Source organism: Ambystoma mexicanum, chromosome 12 (assembly GCF_040938575.1).
Source record: "Ambystoma mexicanum isolate Mex_15411 chromosome 12, UKY_AmexF1_1, whole genome shotgun sequence".
Classification (NCBI taxonomy): Eukaryota; Metazoa; Chordata; class Amphibia; order Caudata; family Ambystomatidae; genus Ambystoma; species Ambystoma mexicanum.
Window position 1 is genome coordinate 877,521,627 of NC_090936.1, and position 12,007 is coordinate 877,533,633.

The 12,007-nt window shown below is 46.4% G+C and overlaps 1 protein-coding gene across 2 annotated transcripts in view; it reads right to left on the minus strand.

The window, feature by feature from the left end:
* ANKS1B (ankyrin repeat and sterile alpha motif domain containing 1B) overlaps positions 1-12,007 on the minus strand; it is an 806,556-nt gene that overhangs the window by 134,277 nt on the left and 660,272 nt on the right. For both annotated transcript variants that reach the window (XM_069629362.1, XM_069629363.1), the window contains exon 7: positions 4,781-4,918. In XM_069629362.1, the coding sequence (XP_069485463.1) occupies positions 4,781-4,918 (138 nt within the window). The remainder of the gene's footprint in view (positions 1-4,780; positions 4,919-12,007) is intronic.

Consider the following 12,007-nt stretch of genomic DNA (forward strand, 5'->3'; position numbering starts at 1 on the left):
AGGGACTCGGCCCTCTTTTAAAGCCATGTGGGCCACAGTGATTGGTGTAGGCTATGCATACCTTAATGAACCAATCCTGCGGTCCCTACCAACAATCTCCTGTATGCATGAGGTCATAACCAGACTGCTTTGCCAGAGGAAAGGAAACAGGAACAAGGTGTGCCCCAGAACTAATATGGTGGAACCGTTCTCTCAACAGTAAGAGCTCTGAGCTCACTCCCTTGTCCCACCCATCTTTCTGTCTGTTATGTTCAAAGAGTCTTTCTGGTTAACGGCCCTCCCTGTGTGGTCCTTGTTAAAGCTGCAGGACTCCCTTGAAGCTGTGGCGAGACCAGAGTCTCTGACTCCTGCAAACTACATTCTTGCACATTATGAATGGGGTGCCCCTAGCGAGGTGGCCTACTGTAAACAACAGACCCAGACATGACCGTTCACTGCCATCGATACTGAGAGGCGGGAGCTGGCTTCAGGTTTACACAGTTGCATATGATAGGGTGTTGGGTTTCCTGCCTCTGTTATCAACTGCAGCCAGGCCCAATGTGGGCCTGTTTGAAAAAACCCCTTGGTGGTATGATAATCACTGCCACCAGCTGCAGGGCCTAGCAAAAGAGTAGGGTGGATCCATGGAGCCTTTGTCAGTTAATCAGGTTGACCATGGCAGGGGGTAGGTTTGTCCTCCCCTTCCTGGAGATGACAATGCACACTCCTCGGCTGTCACATTCCAACTAAACATGACAGGGGCGAACGGTGCCTGTAGGCGTTGTCCAGCCCAGAGTACACAAGTCTATGCTTTGCCATGGTGTGAGCATTGGAAAATGTGTGTGGCTCAGCCCTACACATTTTACTGAGGTTGCTTTACCATCATTCCAATTAATTAAACATTTAAATAAAGCCCAGGCAAGTGCACGCCCACCATGCGGATGGTCGAATTCCTCACAATATGCATCGACACAAGCACTGCCTGTCCGTTATTCAACCAAGCCTGAATGTCAAGTCTCTACCTGAAGCTCAACCTGACAAAGGCCAAATTCCGTCTCATAGGAAACCCAACCAAGCATGCTTAAGTCCAAATTGTCTGACTGACATTAAGCTCAACTGATTCATGCTTAAACTCTCACTGAGTGCAAAGTCTCTCAGCTGTACCCTCATATGTGACCTCTCATTGAAAACACAGATCTCCAAGATGGCCCATGAACAATGGTGCCAGCGTATGCACTGGCTTGTGCTCCTCTGCAAAGCCAAGACTTTCATCCCTGGTCCGAGTTTCAGAACCTTTGTCTAAACTCTGGTCATCCCCCAATTGGATGGTGGGAACACCCTGCTTGCAGGTGTCCGAGATTCCAACTTATCCCTTTTAAGAAAGCTGTCCAGTATGCTGCAGCACACCTCATCACAGGACTAAGAACATTCAACCACATCACACCCATCAAGTGCTGTACTGGCTAGTGCTTCAAGGAAGCATGTTCAAGCCAGCCTCCATCACCTAAAAAGCAGTCACAACAAAAACAGAATAAAAAAGCTATACCTGGAGGAGAAACTCATAGTAGCTGGAGGCCAGCCCACCATTAGAAGCCACAACACCGCTAGGCTGTAAACAAAGACCTCAAAGGGGGAAAACACAGGAAACAGGCCTTTTGCTGCTGCGCACCATGTCTCTAGAAAAAGTTACCAATGCAGTTAAGTCTGGTCCCTGCACCCGACACTTCAGGAAGGAACTGAAAACCCTACTCTTCTAAGAAAAACGTACTGATCCCTCCACTCAACGTTAATTCTGCCTTTCTGATGCTCCACCCTCCTGTGTTTCTGTTATCCCTTCCAGCTCCTCTGCTTCCCCTGCACCTTACATGTAACTCCCTAGGTGTTTTACCTATGTACAGTACTTTGTTGCTTTCCAGCTAGGATTGTGCTTTCTAAATGGTATACATACACACACACACACACGTTGGTGGTCAGTCATTGCTTACCAGCTAGGATTACGTTTCATAAATGCGATAATATATACATACATTGGTGGTGAGTGAGCTATGAAAAAGCATAATACTTGTATCAGTGTCTTGCCATTGAAAGTAGATTACATATAGTTAATATTGAAAGGGAGTTCTAATTCTATTTAAGACACGGAGGTAAGCATTATCACACCCAGTTTTGTAAGTGCTCAAACCGTGACACAGTTGAGAATGTATGCAAGTTACTGTCCCATGTTCCCACATTTAAGACCAACTCTTGAGGATGTTGCGGTACTTCCCTCTTAGGTGCTGATCCTAAGCTGACCTAAGATGGTCTCGATGGGAGAATGGTTCACTGATGGCTATGGACTTCTGGAGTGTCTTCTGCTGGGACTCACCTTTCTTGGGTTGGACAGTCTGAGGATTGTTTCATTAGCCCAGTATAAGGTCAGAGCTAATTTTACTCATGCCATTTATTTTCACCCGTTCATATAGAAAGAAGAGGGGGAAACTAAGAGACCAATAAAGTGAGGCGGCGGGACCTAAAGACATTGGATGGGCCTAGAAAATGTACAAACAATACGATTTTTAGGTTTTCCTGTGAAATGTAGTTTAGGTTATAACCTGGTTTGTCGCCGAGAGTTATCAGAAAGGAAACATTATACTCACCTCCATGTTTTTAAAAGAAATGGAACACTTTTATACTATTAAGTATGGGTGATCTACATTGACCTTGTTGAAACACCACTGGATAGATTTAATGTTTAGCTCCAGTACAATATTTGTAAAGGGGTATTTCACTATTAAACAAATCACCAAACCAAACACGTTTTATTTTTTAACATTTATGCACTGAAAGAAAAGTTCACTTTTTTGGGATGTATATAAATATTCTGTAAATAGATTGCCAAACTATCTGACAAAGCAGCATAGGCCCAATTAATGAAATTCACTTATGAGTGTAAGCTTCTAGATCCCACACAAACCGGATTGAGGCCTGACCCGAGCACAGAATTTGTACTAATAATCATATGTGAAGACCTAAAGCCTATTGGAGACCAAGGCAATGCAGGGGCCCTCATCTACCAGGATTTATCGGCAGCATTTGACTTAGTCATCCATAACATTCTAAAAAGCCGCTTATTCAACCTTTAGAGGAAGCGCCTTAAACATAAAAGAAGTTTAGGATATCACAGATTCCAGGATGTACCTATGTTCCTTTCAGGATCTGGTGCAGTGGAAGGGGTACACCCGTAAGTTAGAAGGTGGATGTAGGTCAGGGATGACAAGATTGGCATTATGCTTTTACAGAAGGTCCCCAGAGAAGCTTGGTCCTTCGTCTTTCCACCCAGAGGAAGGTGCAGAGGTGCTTGAAGCATGCAAATGTGTAGCGGTCCTGATCTCCTCCCACAGTGGCAAACACAAGGGTGTGGAGGCAGACACAGGCTCTGTTACAGGGGCCAATGCTTCCTCCCTGGATGGCTGTGACATCCATATTGGACCCACAGGCATGGGTATGTTCTCAAGCACCACAGCATGAAGGTGAATTCAGGGCCCTTCCCTGCTCCCTTGCTGCACATGGGTGCTGTTCCTCTGCATGAAATGTGCTTCTGTTGGGAAGGCTGCCACATAAATAAGAGGCATTAAGTCCAGAAAGACACCAAGGACAGTACCCTTGTAATCTTTGCTTCTACAGTTACACTGCTGGAGCTCTTGCTGACTATTTCAAGCTGCAGAAGCATATCAGGACAAGATTACCATGACAGGCCCACATTCCTGTGGCAGTCTTATTTCTTTGAAGTTCTGGTATCCCTCTGCACCAGATCTCCTCTTTGGCGTCTGTAATAGGAACCCTGCCATTGCTGGAATCAAATCTGTAACAATAAGATTCCAGGGGATTCTGCTACTGGCCTCCTATGCACTCTGGAGGTCTGTGACTATGGAGGAGTCTTCTCTAGTTGTTTAGGCCAGACGTGGAGTAGGACAAGTGAATATTGTGTAGCTGGGGTATCCAGCAAGGGGTGTTACTAAGGCCATCGAGTTACTGACTGTGCTTTTTCTCCTTTGTAGTGCCTGTTTCGAGCTGCCATATTGTGTTCTTTGGGGGTGTTGAGTTAAGGGTGCCTGTCTTGTGCATGACAACCCTTCATTTTGTGAGAACCGTGGGGTGGGACCTTCCTCCAAGGGATTTTACTGCACATCTTCTTAGTTGCAGAGGGAGTTCGGCCACCTACCTGGCCAATGCATGACATATTGCTGCTGAAAGACAATAGTGCCTTCAATTGTAAAAAGAAATACAGTGCAATATTACTATTACCTTTTTCACTTACAATTTAAAATCTATCTTCTGGTTTTCTTGTGGAATTTTTCAAAACCTAATTGTGTCTCATCACCTGTCTTACATTTAACCTATAATGTTTGGATCAGCAACAATCTACCTGTGGTAAAGCAATGTGCATGTAAGTATCTTGAAATAACTGCACCACTCAGCCTGCTACCCATTTCTTTGTTCGCAATCACCTTTACTGAGAATTAGTGGCTTCCATTTTACGGCATATCTGATTTCATGTAACAATCTGATCACAATGTTAATCTTGTGTGTACTTTCTGATTACATCTCTATATGTTCAGTGCTCTGACATCCGTTAGGGCTGATTCGCATTATATACAACCTCAAAATAAAACAAATTTAAACCCCTTTTATGATCTCTGATTCAAATTGTGGACTATACAATTGGAATCACATTCTGTATTTGTTGAAAGCTTCATGGCAACATTTATTCAAAGGGACATTGCATTTAAATCTTCAAATCAAATAGTAAAGAAGTACTGACCACATCGAATGCCGTAAAAACATGACAGTAGTGGTGAGCAGACTTCAAGTCCTTGGTGATATAAGCAAATGTTGAGAGATCTTCAGGGTCTTGTGCTGCACAAGAAATGTTGCGAATTTCATGCTCTGCAATAATATTCTTAAAAATAATAAAGGGCAAGAAAAAAGACCAACATATGATTACAAATATATATATTTATATTTTTAGTTGCATTATTTGCCAAAAAATGTCTTTAACAAACTAATACAATGCAAAAACAATTATTTAAAAGATGTAAAAGTTGCTCTCAAAGCGCTCTTAACTAAAAACAAGCCTTTCCTCAGACAGACACAAACTGGTGAATTATAAAAGCATGATATTTCACCAAATTCATGTAATTTTATCAGTCCAATACTTTTTCACATACAATTAAAACATCTTTAAAAAAAACAATATTCACATATTTAAGATTCTAAAATAATAAAGTGCTTGTATAGTGGTTCTTACTTAATTTCAATGCTTTTACAAATCCAGCCACTGTAAGGACCGTTGATGTTGTTCTGCCCGCTAAACATTTATTCCACAATAGATCCCTACCCCATGGAGTACCGAGATTTTAAAATTTTCTAGAATATAATTCTCGCTACCCCAAGAGCAGAGGGCAGGGAGTTACCAAGGCATTTACCAAATGTCTCAGATCCTCAATCACTTTTTGAGGTGCACAGTATCTGCAGTTAGAAAGTTCAGGACAGCGATCTGTATCTAGTTTCTATTTGCCTAGTGCAATGCAAATTTCAGCAACATTTCAAAAATTGCCTTGAAGCCCTATGACTAGGATAACTCGTTAGGTATGGCGCTATAATTTCACGCTTTTTATGATCCGTACTCAGAGGATATAATGGTTTAAATGCATGGAATATCTCCATTGTGGCAATCTAATCGCTATGATATAATACTATTTTGATTCTGTTCGGATTCATTGTAAGATCTTCAATCGTCAAATTCAACTCCATCAAAAATATATAACAATACAGTAAAAGGAGCGGTTTTCAAGTGTTTGTGGCATTGTGTTGGTGGGTCGGTAAGGTGAGCAGCTGTTTTACAAATGCGAGTTGGTTTGTATGCATTTCCCATACAAACAACCAATTGAACTAAGGCCCTGTATTGCAATCAATCAAAACCATAGTTTAGGTGGGATTTTTCCTTTGCTTAAAACACAAGAATAAAATGAATAGAGAATTTTAAAAACAGTAATACAACCATAAATGCAATTTTACATTATATCCTTTCAAATAACTTGTAAAAATCAAGAATATCATGTTTCTTTAATATAATTCGCAACTGCAAAAACATTTTTTTAAAACGTATTTATTTAGCTTGGCAGCACAGGAACAGGTGAGTAACACACAGGGCATGTACAACCAAAGCAAAGCAGGCAGTACAGATATATAGAGCGAGTACAAAGATCAGTTTATACACATGGGGGATACATACAAGGTGGGTGCAGGGCCAAAGGGGAGGCAATTCAGGAGGTAGAGGGGGAGAGGCGAGAAGGGAGGGCTGGAGATGCAGGGTCTGAATCAGCATCAGCAGGAGACATAAATGAGCAAACCTTTAACCAGATATCTCTGGGTCTGGAGTGGGCGGGCTGTTGTACCGCCCAGGATTCTTTGATGTCCGAAGCCCTTGTGACTGCCCTGAGCCACTGTGCATGAGTAGGTGTGGTAGGCTGGAGCCAGCAGAGTAAGATAGAGCGTACTGCAAGTAGCATACAGAGGCCAGCCAGTTTCCTGGAGTCTCGGTGGAGTTCTGGGAAGTCATGAAAAAGACACCTCATTGGGGGTGGAGTGATAGGGTGTTCGAGGATAGCTGTCATAGTAGGGCATACTGCACCCCAGAATTGAGTGAGGCGGGGACAGGACCAGATCATGTGGATATAGCCAGCGTCGTCTAAGACGCACCTGGGGCACCTCGGGGAGAGATCATTTGAGATACGGTGCTGTCTCATAGGGGTGTAGTGGTACCTGTGAAGTAACTTGAATTGGATAAGTTTGAAGCGGGAGTTGAAGGAAACCCCATGGATGCGTGCGCACATATGGGCCCACCGTTTGTCGGTCATTTCCAGTCCGAGGTCGACCTCCCAAGTAGGTTTTAATTCGGAAAGTATGGGGGCCGATCTGGTCTGCACCAGAGTATAAAGTCTGGAGACTTTGCCCCTCATGGGGGAGGGTGAGGACAGTTCCGTAATTGCAGACTCATCAGGTGGTAACCCCGGGAAGCTCGGGTATTTGTGTTTAAGGATTTTCCAGAGGGTTGAGTATTGAAGCCAAACGGAAGGTCTCCGCCTCAGGGACAGTGGGAGGTCAGGCCACTCAATGAAATTGCCCTATTCAAAAATGTCCCAGAGCAGTTCATATCCAGCCTCAGCCCACCGGCGAACAATAGAGGAAGGCACTTGTGGGACCTCTGGGAGGAAGTTCCAAAGGGGTAGATTACCATGAAAGGGTTTGGGTGATGCCCAATAGTTGCCACGTTTTGGATAAGGCCAGTGACGTGCTGGTCGCCGGGTCGAGTGAGTCTAATACCATCGGCATGGGTGTAAACACCAGGGAACGGATGTCACGGTAGTTTACTGATAGCTTTTCGAGCTTGACATGCGGTGGGGGGTCTGATGTGTTAAACCAATATGCAGTATATTGGAGTTGTGCCACCAGCCAGTACTTGAGGAAATCAGGAGCCCCGGAGCCGCCAACCTCCATCAGGGCGGCTAGGGTCTTGAGTTTAAGCCGGACCGCACCCGAGTGCCAGGGTACGAGTCAACGCTTGGAAGAACCTGCTGCCCGGCCACTGTGGAATATTGGCAAATCTGTACAGGAGCTGAGGTAATACTACCATCTTCAGTATCCCTATCCTGCCCGCCAGTGAAATCGGAAGTTTGCTCCAGCCCAGTGACTTTACTGTAAGATTTGTGAGGTATTTTTGGTAATTCTCTTCAAAGACCCGTTCAGTTTGACGTGACACTACAATGCCTAGATAGGTAAAGTCAGATTGGGCCCATGTGAATCCCAGGGTGTCAGGAGGTGGGGGTGTGCTGGTAGTGAGTGGGAAAAGGGTGGATTTAGAACAATTCACTTTGAGACAGGAGATTCGAAAAAGGGGACAATATCTTCCAAGATCGGGGCCAAATTAGTATCAGGGGAACGGATGAAGGGAAGGGCGTCATCGGCATATAGGGAAACTATATCCGAGGAACCAGCAGTAAGCAGGCCTCTATGTGCATGACATTGGCGAAGCATGACCGCAAATGGCTCCATCGCCACAGCGAAGATTAGGGGGGAAAGGGACAGCCCTGTCTCGTGCCCCTAGCTATTTGAAAGAGGGGGGAGCATCGGTCTTCAGTGCGGACTCTGGCTACAGGGTTGGAGTAGAGCAACCTGACGCAGGAGAGGAAGATAGGGCCGAATAAAAAATATTCAAGAACCCGCCAAAGATACTTCCACAAGACAGAGTCGAAAGCTTTTTGCATGTCAAGTGTCGCAGCCACCGCGTGGACATTTGGGCTCATCCTGCTTGTAATGTTGAAGAGGCGCCTCAGGTTCAAGGAGGTGGAGCGTCGCAGAATAAATCCTGCTTCATCAGGGTGAATAATGTGTGGCATGTAGGGGGCAAGGCGTAGGGCGAGTAATTTGGCATAGATCTTGACGTCGCAGTTGATGAGTGAAAGTGGACGGTATGAGCCACATTGAGTGAGGGGTTTACCAGATTTTAGCAAGACTGTTATTATGGCTTCACGGAGCGAGGGGGGTAACTGACCTACCTCCACTGACTCTTCCCAAAGGGCCATCAAGCGAGGGAGTAGGAGTGATTTGAAGTGTTTGTAAAATTTGACGGGGATACCGTCTGATCCTGGGGATTTACCTGAAGAGAGCGAATCTATAACGTCCGAGAACCACTCGGGGGTGAATGGATTCTCGAGGGAGCCGATGGTCTCGGGGGGGAAAGGATCGAGAGGGGGAGATTATCTAAGTAGGCGCCAATTTCTGATGTCGTGGCATTGTCCGCTGGGGCATATAGGGATTCATAGAAGGAGAGGTATTTGGAATGAATATCTTGGGGTGAAGTGGCCAGGGTTCACCCTCGCCGTATTTCCTCGCGAGGCCTGGGCTGTCCAAAAACCTCAGTTCACTGTCCACAAGGGAGTGGAAGGTATCAAGTTCTGTACCGATTGACACAAGGATTTCAGGGGTTTGGTGTAGCGTGCATTGGGCTTCCAATGTGGACAGCGTAGCCTCGCTTTCGGCAATTTCCCTTCGAATAGTTTTAAGGATGCTGTTTTCCTTGGTCAGGGCAATACCTCTGATATAGGCTTTGAAGGACTCCCAAAGGGTGGCCTGTGAGGACACCGTGTTGGTATTGATCTCGAAGAACTCCGACTGCCGACTCCAACTCGAGCTGAAAACAGGGTCGAGGAGGGAGTGTGGTTTAATTCTCCAGTGCCTGGTTCGGCCGCGATCTGGGCCCCAAAACAGGGTGATAGTCACGGGTGAATGGTCAGGGAGAGTTCTGGGTAGGATTGTTAGGCAAGGTATATTCCTTATGAGTATATCAGACACTAGCCATCTATCAATTCGGGAATAGGAGTCGTGTACCGAGGAGTAGAAGGAGTAAGAGCGGGAGTCGGGATAGAGAAGCCTCCATGCATCCACAAGGGCCAGGTGGGGGAGAGACGAAAGTGTAGTATAAGCAGCTTTGGAAAGGTGACGGGGTCTGGAGCCTGATCTGTCAAGGTCTACATCGAATATTGTGTTAAAATCACCTCCCCAGAGGATTGGTAACAACGGGAAACTATCAAAGAGAGACGTGAGGTGTAAATAGAATTCCGGATCGTCGATGTTGGGACCGTAAATGTGTAACAGGACCACCTCCTTATTTTGCAGGATACCATGGAGTAGTACACATCTGCCCTGGGGGTCGATCAGTGTAGCTATGGGGTTAAACTTAAGACTCCTGTGAATTAGGGTCATAGCCCCACGGCTTTGGGTAGAGTAGTTAGTATAGTACCTTTGGGGGCCCCATATTTTGGCAAACTTTTCACAATACTCAGTGCAGGCATGTGTTTCTTGCAGAAACAGGACTTTAACCCCATGGCGTTCGGCCTGGAGCTGTAGTAGTCTCATTTTCTTATGGTTTCCCAGACCTCGCACATTCCAACTCATGAATGTCAAGGTGTCCTCACTTAACAGACCAGGGGTAGTCATTGGAGGTTGCGGGTAAATATAGCAGTGCCCCCATGGTCAGTGCACAGCATAGTTAGATCTGCAATACCATTGGCTCCACTCTACCTCTTCTGTGGATACCAAGCCTTTTTTAACATAAAACCCATCTCCCCCACCCCCTCCCACATCCCTCCCCCAAAAAGAGGAATGATAACCCTGTAACCAAACAACCAAATCCAAACCAATGGCATCAACGCCTGGGGGGCCTGTGAACTGGCCTGGCGGCGATGCTCCGAACCGGAAGGCAATTTAAGGATGAACATGGTTCCTAGTGATGATATCAGGCGCCATCCAGGCAGGGTCCCATCCAGGTGGGCAAGGCACGGTCGCACAGTAGGGAAACAATTTGCACAAGATTGGGATGAATAGTTTCTCAGTCGATCGGATCATGACAGTATGTGGGTTCAACAACACATATTAAGGGATATCATAGTAGTAGGTGAGCGCTGGAAAGGGGGAGCAGGTCAGGATCGCGCTTAGTAATGGGCCCTGAGGCCCACCCTGAGGTCGTGAGGCCAAACAACAGATTGTTGATGGCACATTACTGGAACCGGGGAGCGACCCATGCAGCACACAATTGGCCAAAGGGCATGTCAGTGGCGAGTGGGGACCCCCACAGAGCGGAAACTGTATTTAACAATAATATTCCAAACAATATAACAATAGTGGATAAGTGCTGCTGAGGGGAATCTAATTTGAGAGGCATTCAGCATTGAATCCGAGGGGCTCCCCCGGGGTTTCAAGGGCGATCTAGGGAACAATAGGGGCATGTCATGGGCAACTGAGATGCACAGGCAGGGAGCAGTCCCCATCAACATCCACTCGAAAGTTAGACAAAACTGTAGTAAATCAATGTCTCAGTTCGTAGACAAAAATGACAAGGAACAGAACATTAACAATGTATGTTGCAAAAGTGATTCAGCTAGCGAAGTGTTCATCAATGAACCTGGAGGCCTCCTCAGGAATCGTGAAACAGTACACCCGGTTTGAATATTCAATTCTCAATTTGGCGGGGTATAGCATGGCGTATTTGACCTGCAGATCTCGCAGCCTCCTCTTCACCGCCAGGAAGATTTCGCGCTCCCGTTGGACCGCCACCGAGAAGTCTGGATATAGGTGGATCCTGGCAGCGCCCAAATGAAGTTCTCCCATGGCTCTCGCCGCCCTAAGGAGGGCGTCACGGTCGCGGAAATTTAGGACTCTGGCTATAATAGGTCGTGGTGGTGCGCCCAGTCTGGGCTTTGCCGTGAGTGCACGATGGGCTCTCTCGATTGCAAACTGTGGAGCGAATTGTGGGGAATCCAGCAATTGTAATAGCATGCCCTTTACATAGTCCTGCATGGGATCCTGCATGCCATCCGCCGGAACACCGATAATGCGGAGGTTATTACGCCTTGAGCGAGATTCGAGGTCCTTGTTTTTTTTCTCAACCTCAGTGAATCGGCCGGAGAGTGTAAAGACCTCTGCACGGAGGGAGCTCAAGTCATCTTCGGTGGTACTCACTCGTGTCTCGATTTCAGCAACCCGACCGTCGGTCCTTTCTATATGCGGCTTGATGGAGGATATAATGCTGTTCATGTCGTCCAGCTTGCTATGGAGTGTGTTGAACCCCTCCCGGATGTATACCATCATTTTTTGGGAGTCGGGCAGTTCTGACGTTGATGAATTGGATGGTTCCTGTCCTGTTGACTCCACCACCTGTCCCACCGGGGTCTTTGTGAACATGTTGATCGAGGATTGTTTCTTTCCAGTTCCCTTGGTCATGATTCCAATGAAGGGTGGATTTAAGGCCCAGGAGGCGGCCGGACGGGAGAGAGGACAGGCCACAACGGGAGGTCAATCGAGCTGTCTGAGACGCTGTGGACGCACTGAAGGCCTCAGTGTCGAGGTAGGATACAGTGTCGTAGCAGGTTGAAGGGGCTCTGGTTGCCAACGACCATCAGATCGAGGACCGGGGGGCCACCTCGGCCAA